Raw genomic sequence first — 21,621 nt, 5'->3', positions numbered from 1 at the left:
CCCCCCCCCCACTTCCCCCTCTCCACATGTTCCTGTCCAGCCTTTCCCCACCTCCTCTCTCTGTCCTCCTCTGCCCCCTCTCTTTCTCTGTCTCTACTCCCTTCTCAACTCCCCTTCCCATGCCCCTAAATAAACTCTATTCTAGAAAGAAAGAAAGAAAGAAAGAAAGAAAGAAAGAAAGAAAGAAAGAAAGAAAGAAAGAAAATTGGCCGGGAGGGAAATACACCTGTCATGCAAACCTAAGAACCCGAGTTCAGACCCTAGCACCCACATAAAAAGTCAGTCATGGCTCCACACTTGCCTGTAACCCCACACTTGCCATGGGTGAGGACAGGGGGATTATTGAAGGCCAGGCTTCCAGGTTCAGTAAGAACATTCTCCAGCCTCTCATTCAAGGGAATAAGGCAGAGAGTGATAGCACAGGGCACCTCACATCCTCCTGTCCTTCATATGTGCACTGGTGAGTAACACACACACACACACACACACACACACACACACACGGCAGGAGGAGGAGAGAGGAAAATAAATTAGCATCATTCCACCCTTTACCCCTGCATTCTCTTGAAGCATTATTCCCAGAGATTTTTAGAGACCATATGTACTAAAGCTTCCCCCTCTAGCTTTACTGCTAATATCTGGATGCTATGAAGAATTATATGTGTGTAAAAAAAAGTTTCAGCACAAAAATTAAGAGTAGTTCCATAGGAAAAAGCCATGAGTTCAGCTTTGTTTTACAGTGTGGGTGGAGAGCAGAGGTACAGAAAAGAGGAAGTCCTAGAGTTCTTAGCACAGCCTTCACTTCAGCTAGACAGCCATAGCTCGCTCCACAGAAAGGTTTTCCTAGGGAAAGCATAAAACTCCATAGTCCTGCCTCCAACTTCTCAACTTACAAATAAGACACTGTAGAAATTAAAGGGGCTGTTCCAGAAAGACTTCTGCTACCTCAGCTAAATTAAAATGCTTGCTTGCTTTCTTCCTTTCTTTTCTTTTCGTTTTTCTTTTTTTGAAACCCAAACTTAAATTTCTAGGTCTTTTTTTTTACTTCAAAATTAAATTGTTCTACAACCCCATGTCTTCCCTCTTTCCCAAATTCCTAGTCAAACGTCCCATCAGTAAGCCTGCATGCATCAGTAACCTTCTATTTAGGGCAGCTACTCTGCTAGGGCTTATGGTACTTAGCTGCTTCAGTTAGTCATCACTGCAACCTTCTTCAGTAAACCAAGAAATTTGGCTCAGAAACTAACTGTAACTTGTCCAAGATCACAGAGTGAGGCCAGAATCCTGATGTGACTTCTAAAGCCAAGATCAGACTACTGTACTCTTTCTAATCCCAGTGGCTTGTGCATGCAGGCCTCAGAGACTCCTGGAACTATAGAAGTATATACCCTTATCATTCCAGAGGACACAGGTACTTTTCCATTCAGACCTATAGGGTAATGACCTATGGTCTCATGCTGCCACCAAATACAAAGGCATTGGAGAAGCCTGCCTTAAAACTGTGAACTCAAGTTCAAGACCAGAGAGACCTGATCCTTGCACTCACTTCAGATCGGGATACAGACCTTTTAGCCTCTAAAGGTAACATTTCAGCTGAGAGAAGCAGTTTAGTGAAGCGATACATTCTTATGTAATGGGTACATCTGAATTTGTGCTGAGAGACCTAAAGGTGAAGGTTTAGCCTCCATACCTTAGAATTTGAGTTGAGAGGTATGGGGTCAAAGGTTAGTCTCCATAATCTGGTTTTGGCCAAGGTAAACAAAGAGTTTAGATTGTGGCATTTTCTAAGATGAAGAGTTAAAAATATGTATCCTGGACCTCCAGAACTGGAGGGATAAATTTCTCATGGTCTCCGTTGGGAAACACTCGAATAATTAAGACCACCCTCCAGAAAATGTGAACTAAAACCAAGTCAAGTCCTAAGTATCAGAGTCTGAATTTTGGAGTGGGCGACGGTGCTCCATCAAACTGTAACAGCCAAGCAAGGTATGGGCGGGCGGTTGGGACGTGGGACCTAGAACCCTTACTCCCCAGCCTCTGCTTACCTTCTGTTGGAAGTAAAGAACTGAGTATTTACGGGCTACAGCAGGGTCGGGTGTGGGACTGGCTGACAAATGCGGGCTGCCGAGGATCTTTATCCTAGGCGGGATGGTTGTGGCGGCCCCGAGTGATAGGAAAGACAGGAGCAGGAGAGCCCGGCAACCCATGGCTCGGGACGGCAGCCACAGTGTGGGCGACTAAAGAAAGAGAGCCACCAGCAGAAGCGCAAAGACTAAGCCGGGCCCAGCTCGTAGCTCCGCCCGCTGCAGACCAGCTCCTCCCCCGGGAAACCTAAAACCAGGCAGCTCCTGGCCCCAAAGGCGTTGCCTCCACACTTGCCACTCGCCATCCTCCTTCTCCCCGCCCACCTCCACTGAGGTCACACTCTACGTCGGCCTTTACTACGCAGGGTTTTGCCCCATCCTTATCTATGGCTCCCCAAGCCCTATCGCTACCCTAGGTTATGCCACATCCCCGCCTTTATTGCCACCATCACACTGTCCCCGCAACCTCAGTCCCACGTAACACCCCAGCTCTCCGCAAATCCCTTATAATGGCACGGGGCGGGAGGAGGAGGGAGGGAGAGAGTGAGTCTATTGTCACCAGACATGACGGCACACACGTGACCCTCACTCAACCAGAACAGCAACCTTTCAGACAGAGTTGGACTCTCCCCTCTACTTAGGTGAGGAAACAAGTACAGGGATCTGTACTTGTCACAGATCGCTCTGTCCCCTTCCTTGTAGGCTGTTCGGGCTCTTCGCCTCTGTTGTTCTCGCCTAAGCAGCCCCACGGGTGTTCAGTTCTCGGGTCACCCCCATCGTCCGCATTGCCCGCACGACCCGTCCCTCCTGTGGCCGCTGGGTCTTCCGCGCAGACTAAGCCTTCTCTAAACCTCGTTAATCCATCCATGCTCCGCGATGGCGACTCCCTCTACAACAGCGCCCCCTCCTGTCCAGCCCGCCGCGCCAACTTTCATCCGCTCCCACGCCCTCGGCGTCCGTCTGAGGGGTGCGGCCACTCCTTCCCACGCCTCGAGCCTTCCCGGCTTCCCTCGCACTTCGCCGAGAAAACTACCGCTCCACCAGTCGATGAAGAACGACCCTCGAAACCCACAGCTACCCCTAGCTTGACAAGAAGGGTCGCTTGCCGGGGGGATGGAGGGGAGGGACGGGGGACACGCCCTGCAGAGCGTTTTCTGATTGGCTCTCCTGAAAGTCCGTCAAGACGGTCCTTCCGGCGGAAGAGGACGCGGGAGATTCGATTGCGGGCGTTTGGAGAGAGGCGGGCGGAGCGGCTGGCTGGCAGAGCGGTTGTCCGGGCTTGTCTGTGTCCTTTGCCTCAGGTGAGACGCTGAAGAAAGGAGTTCTTGGGGGGCTCTAGGTGGAGAGACTCCTGACGAGGCGCTGTAACCTTGCACTCCGTATGAATTGATTTCAGGACTTCTGGCCGTAAAAGCCGGCTACGAGGTTCAACGGGAAAGTCAATACTTTTCATGTTCCTTGGCGAAGGTTTATCAGCACTTTACTGTTGCTGCGGAGCCCCAAAAACCCAGAAAGGAAAGGGCTCGACTTTCAACTGGGGCATAAAACTATGTCAGCAGGTTACTGTGCTAGGTGCCGGCAAAGATGGTTTGTTTTATTTTTTCAGATGACTTTGACTGCCCAGAGAAAGTAGTTTCCTGAGGAATGTACGCAGTCTAGAAATTGAAAGGTGTCTGAGATCCAAATCCAACTCCCCACTGAACACTGCCACTACCATAATCTAACCTGTGACAGTTGCATGCTGTGACAGTAGTAGCCTCCAAGACCAGGCAGATGGGTGAATTTTTTTTTTACCTAGATACTCACCACTTGTTTTAGAAGCTTCTGTTTGTCCCGACATTTTTAAGTCCAAAGTCTGTAACTTAGGTTAAAAGCTCTTTGGCCTTGCTTGCCTCTCTAACTTCAGTTCTAGACCCTGTCATACCCCCCCCCCAACACACACACACACACACACACATACCCTCTCAGTGTGGGAGATGAAACCCAGGATATCACACACACACACACACACACACTCTGTTCATGACATACTGAATTATCCCCAACCCCAGGTTATCATGTGTGTTCCCCAAAAGCACCACCCTCTCAACTTCCCAAACTTCTTTTTATCCCACCACACCCAAGGCTTGTTCTGACACGTTAGTAATTGCAATTGCTTAGTTTGTAAAGCTGTTCTGGTTTTTTATGTTTTATGTGTGTGAGTTAAGATAACAGGTTTTTTTGTTTGTTTGTTTTTTGGGTTTTTTTTTTTTGGGAGGGGGGGTTCGAGACAGGGTTTCTCTGTATAGCCCTGACTGTCCTGGAACTCACTCTGTAGACCAGGCTGGCCTCGAACTCAGAAATCCGCCTGCCTCTGCCTCCTGAGTGCTGGGATTAAAGGCGTGTGCCACCACGCCTGGCTCCAAGATAATTGGATTTTATACCCAAAACTGACCTTGAACTCCGGATCATCCTCCCTCTAGCTCCCAATTGCCAGATTTATAGGTATGTCAAGGCTGGCTTCTTGACCTTGCAAAAAATGGGATCACTGAGCACTCTGTCATTTTTTTATTCACTCCTCAGATAAATTTTTAAGTGCCTCCATAATGCCAAGAAGGGCCAGGTTTTGGATGACTTCAACTAACAATAGAGACTGCTGTCCTAGGGTAAGTACCCCCCCCCCTTTTGATAGAATTAAACCGAATAGCAAAGTTGAGTATAGAGACCTGTATTAATAAGCTTAGCACTCTGAAGGCCAAGTCCATGAGAATCTCTAGTTTGAAGCCAGCCTGAGATACAAAGAAACCTAAGGGCAACAGAGGAAAATCTTAGCTTTAAAAAGATGGGTCTAGAAATCGCCATGGATCTGGAAAGTGCCCTGTAAAGAATTGATACTAAATTGGTGACTGTGACTTGGCTAGGAAAGGAAGGGAGGAGTCCCAGTTATCTAGCCACCATGGGGTTGCTTTGGTGTGGTTTGAGACAGGGTCTCTTTATGTATCCTTGGCTGGCCTCAAACTCACAGAGATCATCCTGCCTCTGCCTCCTGAGTGTGGGATTAAAGGCTTATGCCACTATTTCCAGCTTTGCTTTTTTATTTTTGAGAAAGAACCTGAAGTTGGGTGGGTAGGAAGATGGGGAAGGGGAAATATAAAATATATTGTATGAAATTCTAGAAGAATAAATATTAAAAAGGAGTAAGCAGGGCAGGAAGCAGAGGCAGGTGGATCTCTGAGTTCAAGACCATCCTGGTCTACACAGTGAGTTCTAAGATAGCCAGAACTTTATATAGAAAGATGATATCTCAAAAAAGGGAGGGGGTGGGGGGATAAAGATGTTGGATATGACATGGTATGTGGAGGGAGAGTTTTAGGTATCTGGCCATATGGCTAGTTAGAAATAGTATGACTTACTAAAATTGAGAGGATTTTGTGACAAGAAGGACTTAACAGGAGTCAATTTTTGTTACTTATTAAACTTTGAATTTGTGAGACTTGTAAATCCAGTTGACTCCCCTGTAAGAAGTGACATTATGGAAGTCTTTGCATTGTTTCATAGATACACATTGATGACTAGAACACGTTATCAGCCTGGACCACAACTAACTTCCTGGCTTGTCTGTTACAGCTTTACCTCAAATGCTCCCTTCTCCACGTCTGTCAGAAATACCCCAGAAATGATACCAAACATGGAAAAGCTATTGTCTGCTCCAACGCTTTCCTAGTTAATGTCTCAACAGGAGTTTCCTACAATATTTCCCCCTCTGCTGTCAATGTTGTTTCTGCCTTTCGTGCATATCCGCCAGCAGCCTGAGAGCTCTTTCTTAGGGGCCTCCGTCAGGTAGACCTGACCCTTGACTGTGCCTCAGAAAAGACTGAGCAAAGCTGACTACTAAGTATTTAATTAGAGTTATTTAGGGAAAGGAAAGAACTACAATTCCAAGACATGGTGTGGGTTTCACGAGATGTTGAGATCTGTTTACAGCGTCTTGCTCTGTATGACCCTGTGGCTGATTTACATTAGCCCAAGGAAGTAATTTATGAGGCTTTTGTAATTCCAACTGTAAGGCGGTCTTATGAGGTGCACTGCTTAGATTTGGGGGTGTAAAAAAGGTGCAATCGTGATAAAACTCTAAAATCCTAGCTCGAAGTAAGTTAGTCTGTAGAACATATATTTACGTAGTCAACTTAGGTTTATCAGTTGCTTTGGAGTTTCTGAACTCAGTAAAAAAGGCAAACTGGATCCCAAGGTGAGGGACTTCTTCACCTTCTCATGTCCCCCACAGTTTTTCCTTTCTTTCCTGCCTCAATGCCCTCAACAGAACTATCTCTAGAGAGAAGAGGATGTTCTACATATTAATTGATCAATCCTATAGCCCATCATTAAGTACCTTTCTGTTTACAGTTCATCTTAACATGCAGTTATAACTCTCTCCACACCTGCAGAGAGAGAGAGAGAGAAGCTGTGATATACAGTTCTGTTTCATGATAAATTAGAAGTATCTTTGGTTATGGTGTAGTTAGTTCCCCCATAGAGCTTTAACACTAAGCCTGTCAGAGCCTTCATGGTTCTCCTCTATGCGCCATAACACTTACACTTCTCTCCCACTCTCCTTCCCAATCTTATTTCTACTTGTATGTGTTTCCTACCTAGTATTTTTGTTACATTTTTCTTATTATAAAAGCTATACATTTAGGGGAGAAATGACTTAGCTGTTAAGAGACCTTGCTCCTCTTAAAGAGGACCTGGCTCACATCCAGTAGTATTACCTACTGTAACACCAGCTCCAGGCGTGGGTACCTGCACACGGGTGTACATAGACACGTAGAGACAAACACATACATATAAATACAAATAAATCATTCCCCCAAGAAGTGTACATTTAGAAAATATTTTAGATCTGTAACATTGTTAATGATGTTTTAATTCTATCACTGACAAAAAATACTTTTTTATAAATCGAAGTTATATTATACTAACCCTATCTGTCTCCTTATCCCTCCCCACCTCCAAGCAAAAACCTGATGAGCCCTCCTCTTCTATTTTTCTCATGGTATTGTGTACATTTCACTTATATAATTTATCACAGTTACGTCACTTTCTGTTAGCTCTTATACTAGAACATAAATCTAGTGACTAGGAGAGAACTGTGTCTTTCTGTCATTGACTCATATACACCAACAGTTGCCATTTAGCAGCTCTGTAATATATTACAGTGTGTAGATATATTGAGCTTATCAAGTTGGAACATGTTTTGTTGGTCAAAACAGCTAAAACAAATGTAATACTATACCATCATCCTTCCAAACAAAACAAAAAGAATAAAAAATTACAATGCAGGCCAAATGTGAAGCTGTTCTCAGGTCTATAATGTTTCCCAATTTTAGTTCTTACTCAGACCTGGTACTTTTAGCTGTCAAACACACAATCACTGCATTCCATGTGTGTATGTGTGTTTGTATCTGAGTGTGTGTATATGTGTATATATATAATATATATTTGTGTGTGTGTGTATACATATATATATATATGTGTGTGTGTGTGTGTTACATTTATCATGAAGGAAGCATGATTAGACAGAGAAGAACAAACTCCTGACTGATTACTATATTATTGTCCTTCATTCAATGAATGAAGTGTCTTTTTACCATGTAGGTTAACCAGGTAAAATACCAATTAAAAATAATAAACTGACCTCTTTCGTTTCAGTTCTTAAGTAACTTACCTGTAAATTACAGTGTTTTGTTTTGTTTCTTAACATACAGATTTGATCCACTAGAGGGCAATAAACCCTTAAATAAAAGACAACAACCAATCTTAGAATGTAGCAATTCGTTATTGCATAATTTAAAAATTAATTCCAAAATACCATGCTTATATTAAGTTTTTCTTGTATTGGTGATAAATGTGTGTGTGTGTGTGTGTGTTGTATTGGTGATATATATATATATATATATATATATATATATATATATATAATCAGATCTGTAATTCCACCTACTTGGAAGCTGAGTGAGGAGGGTCACAAATTCCAGCCCAGCCTTGGGAAACTTACAAGACATCTCAAAAGGTTGAAAATGTAGCTCAGTGGTAAAATGCTTGCCTAGTAAGGATGAGGTCCAGGATTCAGTCCCTAGTACTTGAAGGGAAAACATATGTAAAACACAGGGTCTCAGTTAAATTATAAATCAACCCATCTTAAGTATCTATGTAATAAAATTTATAAATAATCTTTTGATGAGGAGAGGAAAATGTTTATTTGGCTTGTTCATCACAGAGGGAGGCTAAGGCAGGAACCTAGAAGCAGGAACTAAAATAGAGACTATGGGGGAACACTGCTTACTATTTGGCTTCAGGCTCATATACTTCTCTTTTCCTTATTTGGGGTGTGTGTGTGTGTGTGTGTGNGTGGTGGTGGTGGTGGTGGTGGTGGTGGTGGTGGTATTGTGTTCTTTCCTCTGGTTTGAAGACAAGATTTTTCTTTGTAGCCCTAGTTTTCATGGAACTTGCTCTGTAGACCAGGCTGGTCATGAACTCACTGAGATCCACCTGCCTCTACCTCCCAAGAGGCTGGATTAAAGCTGTGTGCCTGCATTCCCTGGCACTCTGCTACTTTTCTTAAACAGCAGAGGCCTACTTGCCAAGAGGTGGTACAACCCACAGTGCATAAAGAGTAATTTTGAATGTCCACATAGAATATAGAATTCTGTACTGAACCCCCTAAATATTGGCCCACAATATAATCACAGTGTTAAACCTAGAGGGCTAGGAGATAGCTCAGTGGGTATCACTGCTTGTTGTATAGGCTTGAGGACCTGCAGAGCTACAGCAACTAAGTAAAATCTGGGCATGGCTGTATGTGTGTGTGCAACTCTAGTGCTGGGCTCAACAGTTCTGAGCTATACACTAGAAATATGGAATGGATGGAAAGGAGCAAAGAAATGTGAAACATTTAGTAAGGCAGAAGCAAGAAACAATCCCTTCCCATGCTCCCGTAACTTACTAGGACATAAATACCAAGGAAAGGCAATCAAATGAGAAAAGGGGTCTGGAGAAATGGCTCCGTGGTTTAGAGCACTGACTGCTTTTCCTGAGGACGCATGTTCAGTTCCTAGCACCCACATGGCTGAACTATCAGGGGCTTCCTCCATGAAGTCTCATCAACATGGTTGCCAAGACAAGACTGGAATCTGAGCTGTTAGCACGAATGATGGGTTTTTGGTGGACCCCTTTTCCTTATAAATTATATTTTAAACTACTTCATTTTCCTAGGTGGCAAGCAAGTCTAGGAATATATGGATGTGTTTGGCAAAACTTTGTAACTTAATCATGTATACCTAAGGTCTCAAAACAATAGTAAAGGATTAGGGTTTTCTTTCTTTCTTTCTTTCTTTTTCAAGACAGGCTTTCTCTGCATAGACCAGGCTGTCCTGGAACTCACTCTGTAGACCAGGCTGGCTTTGAACTCAGAAATTCGCCTGCCTCTGCCTCCTAAGCGTTGGGATTAAAGGCGTGAGCCTTGGATTAGGGTTTTCTATACTCCCTTTCTGAATATAGATAGGTGGTCTATATGTTTAACTTGTATCTATCAACAAGTTTTCATTTTTAAGCTTTGGTGGGAACTTTTTTTTAATTGAAAACTTTTTTTCTTACAGTGTAGTCTGATCATGGTTTCCCCTCCTCCATCACCCAGATTTTTCCGTGTTCTCCACCCATCCAACACACCTTTTTCTCTCTTTAGAAAACAAATAAGCCCAGAGGCCTAGGCTAAAACCAAATACTGCTGTTCTAAATAATGATGATAATAATAACAACAGCTAGTAAATGACTCCTGTTAGCATTCTGCTACTGTCTGATCAGTACCTTGCTCTACTAGCCTCAGAGAAGCTTCCTCCTGCATCTGATGGGAAGAAAACCCCACAGCCAGATAGATATGCAGGGAATGAGAAACCTTGGAACACTCAGCCATACGCCAGATGTTTCTATCAAATCCCTCCCCGCAGGGCTCAAGGAACCTGGTGGAAGAGGAAGCAGAAAGAATGTGAGAGGCAGAGGGGATGGAGGACTAATCAACAAGGTCAAGTCATAAGGCACATGTGAACTCAGAGGCTAAGAAAGCATATACAGGGGATACAGAGGCCCTTCGTTTATATGTTATGACTTCTAGTGTACGGTTTACAAAGCAATATGAGACAAAAATACTGAGTTCATGTTGTGTTAGCTATCTATTGCTGGGTACGGGATCTACCCTTAAGTGTAGCTTATATACCTAGTGAGACATCACTAGAAAAAGCAATGGGAAAAATCCTATTTTCATGGAAATACTATGTCTTGACACAGGAATTTTTTTTTCACTTTAGTTGTTACCTCCTTCCTGGTCCACCCTCCCACAGTTCCTCATCCCATTCTCACCTACTCCCCCACCACCCACCCCAGCCCCCAATCCAAGAGGATGTCCCCACCCCTTCACACTCCCCGGGGCCTCAACTGTCTCTACTAAGACCAGGCAGTCTTCTGCTGTTTATGTTGACACAGGATTTGTAGAAATCTTTTACAGCTAACACATTTCTGTTAATGATCCTTGAAAAGCTATGCCTAACTGAATTTTACTCTGTCAGAATTTACTGATTCCAGTCTCAGAAACAGATCACACATTTTTACAAATTGATATAACTCTCTGAAAAAACATAAACTTCTTTTTGAAAGCATTTATTTTATGCTGTGTATAAGTTAATCGTTGGGGGGAAATGGTAAGTCAATGTACAATTTAAAGAATTAAAATGAAATTATAAATAGAGTATTGCTTTTATATCTTTGACATGCTTATATAAACAAGGATTGTAAAACAAACAAAAACAACAGGAAACACCCCAACCTCTTAGACCAGGTAGCATTCTTATTTGCTAAATGTCTCCTTTCTCTCTTCAAACTGTAAAACTCTACTCAATGAAATCTACTAAAGCAGTTTTCAGTTACTGTCCCAAATAATTTAAGCTCCTCAGGATCCCATGAGTTCAAGGCCAGCCTGGACAAAAAATGGGGAAAACCCCGCAAAATCACAGGGAGGAGGAAGAAAGAAGTTGATTCATGGAAAATCCTTCCCATTAAAATTGTAACCACAACTTCTGTGTCTTTTGTAAAAAGATGGGAACAAGCTAAGTGATTTCTCAACTAAATTACTAGAATAGACTAGTTGCTCAGAAGTAGTCATTCAGTTTTTCAGTACTTGATTACCAAGTATGTGTCCCCTGATTTAATCCCCAGTACAGAAAAGCAAAGCCAGTATACTGACACTGCCTTCACTGATAACAAAACAAAAGATAATATTGACTGATTGGTTTTCATAAGAATTATATTCAGAAGTATGAAATTCTAGCTGTAGGTTAGGAGAAGTTGATGATCTTTTAAAAAGTAAAAATGTCCACTAGGAGGCATGGGAGAATGCTATTCATGTGTGATTTAACATTTGCATTGAACCTCATGCTTGTTTTCTCTTGTAGGACAAAGTATAGACACATGAATAAAAGACGGAAATTCCTTTTTGCCTCAGTACTTGCTCTCCAGAATTCGAGTTTTATATATCCATCATGTCAAAGGTGCTTCTCTAAGATAATCCTTGAGTCCAAAAGGTAAAAGTAAAAATTGTATAAGTAGACACTTTCTGTGACTCAGGGCAAATGCACACTAAATTCTCCACACCAGAATATCAGATTCTCTCGGAAAATTTCAAGGTTGGTTCTTCTGTTAGTCTTAGAATAGAATTGAGGAGTAATCTAATTTCTAGAGGAAAGTTTTATGAGTATTTGGGGGCAGGGGCGGGTTTCATGGTCCTCAGGTTATTATATTTTTTAGCGTGTGTGTGTGTGTGTGTGTGTGTGTAAAAGTCGCTGTCACCATGCTTATTGGTACATATACAAAATGCTTGGAACCAGACATGTTTCAAATTCCAGAACTTTGAGATTTAAGAATATTTGCATAAACTTTGTTGGTTATTGAGTGTCCCTGATCTAAACGTGAAATAAAAATGCTCCAGAATGAATGTATGTTTGTTCATTAGTGAATGATTGTCTGCATTTCAGGCTGTTCTGGAATTTGCAGCTCTTGTATGGTAACCCTGGTTTCAAAGCCTACAACGTTTTAAGTCATGTCAGTGCTCCTGAAACTTTTGCAAGTACTCTGAAATTCAGAATTTCACATCAGATATGTTCAAATTCTAGTAATCTGTTGTACCGTGATAAAATCATTGTAGCCAAGTACAGTTGAGAGCCAAATATATATATATATATATACACACACACACACAAATACCACCTATCTTTGTAGAGTAAAAGTGAAAAGTTAGGTTTGGAGTTCTTTGTCAACTTTGTGTCTGGACATAAGATTAAGATGGTAGTAATGCCTAGTAATATATAAATAAAAGTAGTGAGCTATTAATTTTCACTAGTCATTTATCCAGATAGAATTGAATGGGGCATAGGGAGTAATCAGGAACCTTTCTTAAAAACACTATGGAATGTTTTGAGTTCATGCTGTGTAAGAGTAAAGATAAGTTGCGAACATCTACTAATGGTATGACACTGGGCAAGAGATGTAGATTCTGTGAGTATAATTACATATTTGTAAGGTTGAATAATAATATCTACAGTATGGAATAACTATATAGAAAAAAACATACAGAAATCTAGTACAATACATGACATATATGAGGACTTTTAAAATGGCACCCATTTTTGCTGAAAATCTTTTAAAAGTATACTTTGCCTCTTTTAGTAAGTCATGATGGTTAACATTATTCAGTGGAGCCAGAATGCTTGAGTTTGATATGACGCCTGACCCCTTTTGTTTGAATGGTGAGAGATTAAGTAAGATAAGGTCTTACTCAGTGACCTAGGTTGGCCTGACACTGTATATCCCAAGGTAACCTCAAACTTGTAGCAGTCCTTCTATCTAAGCAGCCCAAGTAGGGAGAGTATAAACATTGGCCATCATAGCCACAACCATCTCAGTTATAGCTATGTAATCTTGCCCAAATCACTTATATAGTTTGAGCCTAAAACTGGACCAAAAATATCTACCTCTTGGAATTTTTATTTGGATCAGGGAGGTTAATATACATAACATATACAGAACATTTGTATAATATCAGTAACATAGATGTAATATGCAGATGTAAAATATTTTTTAAACTTTGCTATTTTCCAAGTGAGCTACAGTATCACTGTATAGCCCAGCTGGCCTTGAACTTGCCATCCTTTTGCCTCTGCTTCCCAAGCACTAGGATAACGAGCCTACATCACCGTACCCAATAGACCAAGGATTTATCTTAAAGATAATCTTTCACAAAACCTTGGGTTGAATAATACTACCACTGTTAGCTCTTTAGACTAGTGTTAGCAGTTTGTACAGTTTGTGTTTGCTGTGTGCTAGGCATGAACGGTTTTGATTGATTACCTGATCTTTACTTAACTTTGGTAAGTAGTATCAAGAAAATTGTCCATTTCATTTAGATCTTTAAATTTTGTAGAATACACAATATTGATTCATAAGATCTGTTAGTTTTATTATTTTTCTGTTTATTTTCTGTCTGGATAACCTGCCCATTGATAAGAGTGGAATGTTGAAGTCTTTCACTATTAAGGTGTGAGAGTCAATGTGGGATTTAACCTTTAGTAATGTTTCTTTTACAAATGTGGATGCCCTTGCCCTTGGGTTATAGATGCTCAAAATTCAGACATCATCTTGGTGGATGAGTATGAAGTTTTTCCTTTGAGTATGAAGTGTCTTTTTCTATCTCTTTTGATTAATTTTGGTTGAAAGACTATTTTATTACATATTAGAATGGCCACTCCAGCTTGCTTGTTAGGTCCATTTGCTTGGAAAACCTTTTCCCAGCCTTTTACTCTGAGGTAATGTCTATCTGAGGTGTGTTTCTTGTATGCAGCAGAATGATGGTGTGTGGTTTTGTGTGTGGTATAGAGTTATTTATTTCCTCTGTTTTCTTAGGTGTCATTAGGCTAGAGATTTCCTTCTAGTATCTTCGTATGGCTGGATTTGTGGATAGATATTGTTTAAAAGATTTTTTGGGTATAGTAATCTAGGCTGACATCTGTGGTCTCTTAAAGTCTTGAAGACATGTGCCCAAGCCCTCTGGCTTTTAGAGTCTCTGTTGGGAAATCAGGTGTAATTCTGATGGGTCTGCCTTTATATGTCACTTGGCTTTTTCCCCTTGCAGCTTTTAATATCTTTCTTTGTTTATACATTTAGTGTTTTAATTGCTATGTGGCAGGAGAAGTTTCTTCTCTGGTCCAATCTATTTGATGTTCTGTAAGCTTCTTGTATGATTCTAGGCATTTCTTTCTTTAGGTTGGGAATATTATATGATTATGTTAAAAATATTTTCTGAGCCTTGGAACTCGAGTCTTCTTATGGTCCTGTTCTCCTTACATGTGATCTTTCCTAGTATCTCAGATTTCTTGGATATTTTGTGTCATGAAATTTTTAGATTTAACATTTTCTTTGGCTGATGTATTAATTTCCTCAATTGAATATTCTATGCCTGAGATTCTCTTCGATCTCTTGTGTTCGATTGGTGAGGGTTGTGTCTGTAGTTCTCTTCCCTAGGTTTTCCATCTCCAGGATTCCCTCAGTTTGTGTTTTCTTTATTGCTACCATTACCATTTTCAGGTCTTGGACAGTTTCATTCATTGCTTAACCTGTGTGATTGTATTTTCTTGTATTTCTTTAAGGGATTTATTCATTTCCTCTTTAAAGGCCTCTATCATCTTTATAAGATTGGATTTAAGTCATTTTCTTGTGCTTTGGCTCTGTAAGGATATCCAGGGCTTGTAGTAAGAAAGCTGGGCTCTGGTGGTGCCACATTGCCCTGGCTTGTGTTTTTTGAATGATCATTAGCCATCTGGTTGTCCCTGGTGTTGACTAGATGTTCCTCTTGCCAGCAGAACTCCTGGGAGGCAGGCAAAGCTGATGGCAGGAGGATAGAGCTCAGGGGACAGCACGAAGCTTACATCTGGTGGCTGTGCCTCTTGTGGTTCCGCAGGCAGAGGATTGGCAAGGAAGATGTTTCTGGGGCCTGGCAGTCCTCAAGAAGGCAGGCAGAGCTGTGGGCCAGACAATAGAGCTGGGGGGGGGGGGAACCTCATAACTCCAATTACTATGTGTTTAAAGGGCCAGTGTTCCAGAACATAAAAAATAAAGGTAACAATTATAACATATTGCAAACTAAAGCAGGAAAATACCACCTAGGCCTATAGCTCAGTGGTGAAGAAGCCTAGCATACAAATAAGTAGAAGTTATAATAATTACAGCAATAAGAGGGAGACTAACACATTAGTGTTCACTTAATTTTTTGTCTACTTTTGACTTACCTCTGTATTGGATTTTACATGCAAGGTCCTCAAGATTTTAGACATTAGTAACTATTCCAAGACCAAGCAGTATAAAAATTAGATTTACACCTAATATGTATTTTAAACTACCCTTTGGCTATAATTGGATGTTATCTTGAAAACAAGTTTTATTATATGCTTTTGAAGTCTAGTTTTTTTATTATCCAATATTCTTAACATATCCTGATTAATTAGAGTAACTTTTGGGAGTTGGAGAGGTCATAACTCTGGCCCCAGGACATCTGATACCTCTGCTTTCAAAGGGTACCTGTATTCACATGCCCCATATAGGTACAGACACATGCACATAGTGCAAAATAAATCTTCTCAAAACTTAATTCTTTTCAGGACTTTAAGAAAAATATAAATCAATTCTTGGTGTTCAACTATTTCAAGGTTATTCTTCTGTTATACTGTTTCCCATCGCTTCTTAGCAGTTTGGTATATGTTTCTTCCGGTTTGGTATTACTTAAGTCTGTAAAGAAGTTCATTAACCTAGGTCTAGTAGTGCGTGACTGTACCCCATCCTCCTGAGGGGAGGTGAAGGACCTCAAGAGTTCCAAGCTGACCCTGGCTCCGTAACAGTGGGGTTCACGCATGGCAAACAACGCCCTATCTCAGGAGGGAGAAAGAAGGGTGTTAGGTATAATGAATTGAAGAATTGAACTTACTAGGAATATTTTTACAAACTGTTGTAAATTTGGACAACTCTATGCTTTCTCTCCCACTGTCTAGGTTTACTTGTCCCAAATGTGGCTCTACTGGTGACACTGGAAGTACCAATTACAGATACAAACTGTCCTTGAAAGTGGCAGAATCCAACAAACTATTTTTCATTACTGTATTTGGGAGCTGCTTAGATACATTTTTTGGACTTACGGCCACTGGTTTACACAGGTAAGAATCTTTAAAAGTGTTTTTTTAACCTGACTGCTTGTCCATCATGCTAATAGTATTTGGAAATACAAATATTGAGGGTACTTGTCATTTACTAAAAAGAAACCCTTTATCTCAGGCCGTCAGTTTCCTTAAAAGGTATCTACTGGTTTAATCAAAAATACATAATCATGTTTTAAGTTCGAAGTAACTATTCTGCAATTAAAACATTATAAAAACTCTAATCCAGGTAGGACACTGCAGATTCATCCCTTGAGTGTGGCCTGATCACAGCCTTGAGACTTGAAGAATCCATACAACTGAAATATTTTCTCATTGTCAGCCTTCTTCCCTCTTCACCTGCTCATTTTCCAGAAGAACTATTGGCTCGTATCATTGTACATTAGGACATTAGGGCAAACTGCAGGAAAGGGACAGCAGAAGGACCACAAAGACCACTCCTACCACAGTCGCTTTTACTTTCCCTTAGTATAATTGTGGGCTCTGAAGATTAAATAAGTAAGCATCTACTTTTGGGGTGGGGGACTAAAGGCAAACTTTCCATGTGCTCGTCCACCACTAAGCTTCCTCCCCAGACCTTGCAGGCATCTGTTCACATTTGATGCACTGGGTTTAGGAGGCGTAAATATTTTTCTCCTTTTGTGCTGCAGGAACCTGGTAGGAACAAATTGCAATGCTCATACTTTTATTTTTTTCTCTGCATGTAACTAACAAGATTCATGACATATTTGAAAATAACTGTCTTCTGATTTTACTGCAAGGTAAAATTTCAAAGCTTACCACTTTATTTTCTTTCAAAGGTACCTTGAAGATTCTATTAAAAACCTAGAAACCCTGGACAGTGGTAGAACTCAGAGCCTACTGACCACAGCAGTAGAAAAGTGTTTTGTTGGACAAAGCTTTGTATTTGGAGTAACGGTAATTGAAGCATCTTTCTTTTGAATGTCCTCTGTACTGAAATGATTGTAATTTCCCACGTTGTTTTTAGATGTTACATAGAGAGTAAAGCCTATAGAAGCACTTAAAACTGTAAAAATAGTTTACATGTGATCTATTTAAACATTACAGGTTATAACTCCCTATTTCAAAAGCCAAAGACGTTCAATTCAGTGCTTTCGGAGCTTTTCTATGAATTAGAAAAACTATTAGGTATTTCATTTTAGATTATTACTTTATTTTACTCTAAATTCTATACAAATTACCTAATATCTATGTCTTCTATAAAAGGATAGAAACAACCTTAAAGGTGAATATCTGAAGTTGTTTAAAAACATTAGAAATAGATTAAAGCCTGCTGTGGTGATGCACATTTTTACTCCCAGCACTCTGGAGACAAAGCTGGTTGGATCTAAGTTCAAGGCCAACCTAATCCACAGAGCACATTCTAGGCCAGTCAGGGCTACATAACAAGGGCCTGTCAAAAAGAATAAATTCAGAAGAATGTTCTTAAATTAAATACATAACAGTAGAAAGTTTTAAAATGTACTAACTTGGAAGGAGTAGTAACAAACTGATCTAAACTAAAAAGTACAAGTGGAAATTAGATTATACTCTAAAGGGGGTGTAAATATAGCACTACCAAATGAGCACTAAGGAAAACCCAAAGACAAAGATAAACCAAGAGCTAAGGAACTTTACTTTGTTGAAATATTACATAATTTTGTTCCCCTTTTCTGTGCTTTCTTTTACAAATATTATAGTACCATCATTTATAACAGAATGACTAAGTTTTGTGTGATTGTATTATTGTTAATCAAATAATCTTTATTTCATAAATGAGACAAATAAGGTATGGAGGAGTTAGGAAACATCTAGGACCCCAATGTTCCTAGTAATTGCTGAAACAAGGATTTGAAGTCTCTGCCTAAGTTCATAGTTTTGATATATGCTACTCTTTCTTAACCTTTAAATTCCCATTTCCTCCTTGAGCTAAAAAAAAGTTACTTTGTTTTCATTTAAATTCATTTACTTCTTTCATAGAATTTTGGAGATGTATGTGGACATGATTCAGATTCCAGTAACTTTCAGCAGCCTTGCTGTAAGCACAGAGGAGAAGTCATGACACTTGTAGCTTCCCAGATTGTTCTGCCTAGCCCACATGTTAAAGGATTTACAGTCATTGCCTATTTGCATCCGCTTTTACACAAGAAACCTCACTGTGGCTCTCAGGAACTCACTTCTGATGACTCAGACAGTGATCTTAACAGCATACAGGGCCCTGGGAATACATCCTGGTTTTCAGAGTCTAGTGTCGGAGAGGATTTTTCCAGATTCTGGGAGCCATCTCTTGAACTGACTTCTTCTGACTCACAAGTAACATCTAGTGATGACTTTCCAGCATCAAAACAAATCATGGCCAGTGGTACTCCTAACCAAAACAGACACTGCATCTCCGTTTCCGAGGTCACTAGTTCTAAGAACTGCCATGATTCCCTTCAGAGTTTATGGAGCCTTCATTCTTGTATGGACAAGAATAATACAACAGGAAAGTTGGGTGAAGAATTAGGCTTACCAAGTCCAGTTTGCAACAGCTGTCATGAAAGTAGACTGTCTGACTCTAATTTTTTCCCTTCACAAATGCAAGAACCCTTCGAGGAACATAATTTAGAATGCTATAGTAAAGCAGAAAAAAATGATTCCCAGTATGATATCGCATGTTACCAGCATCATGAAGTAAATGCTACCCCCATCCTTCAACCGAGTTCTTCTGCATTTTCATTGTCATCACTGAAACCTGAAGAAACAGCAAATCCTTCCCAGAAGTCTGACTCCTTGATTTGGGATGATCTACCACTCTCTGAAAGTCTGAACAAGTTTCTAGCAGTTGTTGAAAGTGAGGTTGCTGTAACTGAGATAGATGCTAAGAAAAGAAAACAGGGTATGGATAAAAGCATTGATAAATGTCGCAAAAACTACAGCAGATTATCACTGACTCCATGGAAAAATACTAGAGCCTTAAATACATCATCTTTCAGCTTAAGATCATCACAAGCAATGATGAAAGAAGACTCTGGGAAAGAGGCCCTCTTTTCCAGCTGTAAGTCTAAGTCAGGTCCTCAAAGTCAAAACGAATCAAAAGCAGACAAGACAGAAGAGGCTGTCTCTATAGCCTGTAGTAGGAGTGATATCTCTGAGGATTTTCTACCAGATACTTGCTCATCAGCAATGTTTACATCTTCAAAAGATATGGAAGCCTTCATTACCCAAAAGAGGACTAGTGGGATCTTGCATGAAATTTCATGCAGGCCCAGTACCTCAATAAGTGACTGTTCTGATCTCAGTAACAGATATTTTACTGGATGTGGAGAAAAATTGCATTCAGGAACAAAAGGAAAATTGGCAATACAAAACTGTTCTAAAAAATACAGTGATGCTTCTGATCTTCACAAATTGGAAAATAAGCATAGATGGCCAAAAAAGGAAGATGACAATTTCACAATATGCAGAAAACTCACATATCCTTCAGAGACCCTTTGCAGTAGCCCAGAAAGTATGAATACATCGAAAGAGATGCCTTACAGGCCTAGCAATGATAACTCAACACCAAGGTCTTCTGGTGATGGTGAAGGGAGTTACAATGCTTCTGCTGATCTTTTTGATTATGTTGCTAAAGATAAGGACATTGGAACAGAAATTACCAAAATACCACAGGATAACTTGTTACCACTGGAAGTACCTTGCACAGAAAATTATCCTATAAATGAGAATCGCAGACAGCCTTCACAAAAACTATCCTTGCAAAGCATATCACCCTCAAGGTATTCAAGACCAAGGTCTCAATCAGACTCAGAATGTGATTTTGAAGAAAGCCAAGACTTTGTTCCATGTTCACAGTCAACTCCAGTTGCAGGCTTCCACCAAAGAATTCATGGCTTAAATGGTGCTTCCAAAATACTGCCTTCCATATATTCAAATCTTAATGCTAATTATAAAAACAGAAAAAATTCTCCTCCAACTGGCAAATATCAAGCTACCTCAACCTGCTCAAAGAATGTAGAAACATTTAGGCAGAAACCCAAAAGTCCTTTTGTATCTAGTTTGACACAAGCAAATATTTTCAACCACTGCCCTGCTGCTGAGAGCCTTGAAAATGATGTGGATGAATGGGTCCCCCCTACCACCAAGAAAGTATTTATTTCAGATATTCTTGGATTCAGAGTCATGGGTTTAAGAAAACGCCTTGCTCTCCATTATTCTCCTGACCCAAAAGAGTTACCAAGGAAGAAACGGATAAAAGTCACACATAAAACCAACATTTAATTAAGAAGTTAAAGACTATACCTATAGTTGCAAAACCAAAAGTGCCCAAAGCATGATTATAAGTAATCAGGCTGAAAATAGGAAAAGCCCATTTGGGGATGGCTTTTCAGAATAATACTTTTAGTGTCTGATAGAAAAAGCACTTAGTAACTGAAAGTATTTTCATATAAAGTCACATGAACCCAGTTCCCAGAAATTTTAAGTAATGGCAGATCTGTTTGGAAATTTTTGCATTCACTGATACAGAGAGCGTTCTTTATATTTTGAAGACTTACAGAAAGTCATTAATAGGAGTGGACTGGACTGAATGCTGTTGGATCTTTCAAGGTTTCCACCATGGCTTTCTTTTTTTCTCCAGAATACTGTGATTAAGATAACTGAGCACTTCTCCTTACATTGACTGTATGAATATGTTGATTTTTGTATTTAAAAGTATTTGTTAAAATATAGACACCCAGAAGTAAAGTCTTTACAATCCAAAATATCTTTTTTGTTATATTTTTTATTATTTGAAAATTTCACACCTTATACCCGGATTACACTCACTTTCCAGTCCTTTCAGGTCTGCCTGCTACCTTTGTGACCTAACACCTCCCCACCCACCACCCCCTGGCCTTTCCCCCCAAAAAAGAAGGAAAAAAAAATACAAGTCCGGTTTGTGTTGCCTATATAGTCACTGAAGCATGGTCTACACTCCCAGTCATCTTCCACTTAAGGCAAACATGGTCTTTCCCCACTCACACCCCTGTCAGAAGCCCTCAGTTGCGGAGAGCTCCTCTTCAGCATCTTTAGCACAGTTTTTAAGAGATCTCTTCCATGGTTTCCTGTCTAAGCTGTACTATTTTTTGGGTGGGTGGATGGGGTGGTTTGTCACCCAAGCCTTCTTATGTTCCTCCTTCTCAACTGAGTCTGCAGTCATTGCTGCCACTACAAAAGCAGCTTCCTGTCCTTTACAGTCCTCAGGAGTATGGAACATGGGCTTCCACATAAACCAA

At 40.4% G+C, this 21,621-nt stretch overlaps 2 protein-coding genes across 2 annotated transcripts in view; one reads left to right on the top strand and one right to left on the bottom strand.

Moving 5' to 3' along the window:
• Positions 1-2,704, bottom strand: part of Prcp (prolylcarboxypeptidase) — a 50,149-nt gene extending 47,445 nt beyond the window's left edge. Inside the window, exon 1 of the mRNA XM_021167456.2 lies at positions 2,046-2,704. Within this exon, the coding sequence (XP_021023115.1) occupies positions 2,046-2,207 (162 nt within the window). The 5' untranslated portion in view covers positions 2,208-2,704. The remainder of the gene's footprint in view (positions 1-2,045) is intronic.
• Positions 2,705-3,278: 574 nt separating this feature from the next.
• Ddias (DNA damage induced apoptosis suppressor) lies at positions 3,279-21,108 on the top strand. The gene is made up of 6 exons (XM_021169059.2): positions 3,279-3,385; positions 4,647-4,729; positions 11,564-11,692; positions 16,205-16,366; positions 17,167-17,284; positions 18,347-21,108. Exons 3-6 carry the CDS (start codon positions 11,580-11,582, stop codon positions 20,624-20,626), a joined length of 2,673 nt encoding a protein of 890 aa, XP_021024718.1. The 5' UTR covers positions 3,279-3,385; positions 4,647-4,729; positions 11,564-11,579; the 3' UTR covers positions 20,627-21,108.
• The last annotated feature ends 513 nt before the right edge of the window (positions 21,109-21,621 follow it).

This window comes from Mus caroli, chromosome 7 (genome assembly GCF_900094665.2).
Source record: "Mus caroli chromosome 7, CAROLI_EIJ_v1.1, whole genome shotgun sequence".
NCBI lineage: Eukaryota > Metazoa > Chordata > Mammalia > Rodentia > Muridae > Mus > Mus caroli.
Note: the sequence above shows the minus strand (reverse complement) of the source record. Positions and strands in the feature narration are given on the sequence as shown.

What these genes read in the sequence shown, in the direction of transcription:
- Ddias (XM_021169059.2), top strand. Translation starts at nt 11,580, where the DNA reads ATGAATAAAAGACGGAAATTCCTTTTTGCCTCAGTACTTGCTCTCCAG. An exon ending in ACGGCCACTGGTTTACACAG is followed by an intron (nt 16,367 to 17,166) that starts GTAAGAATCTTT and finishes TTTCTTTCAAAG; the next exon opens with GTACCTTGAAGATTCTATTA. An exon ending in GCTTTGTATTTGGAGTAACG is followed by an intron (nt 17,285 to 18,346) that starts GTAATTGAAGCA and finishes CTTCTTTCATAG; the next exon opens with AATTTTGGAGATGTATGTGG.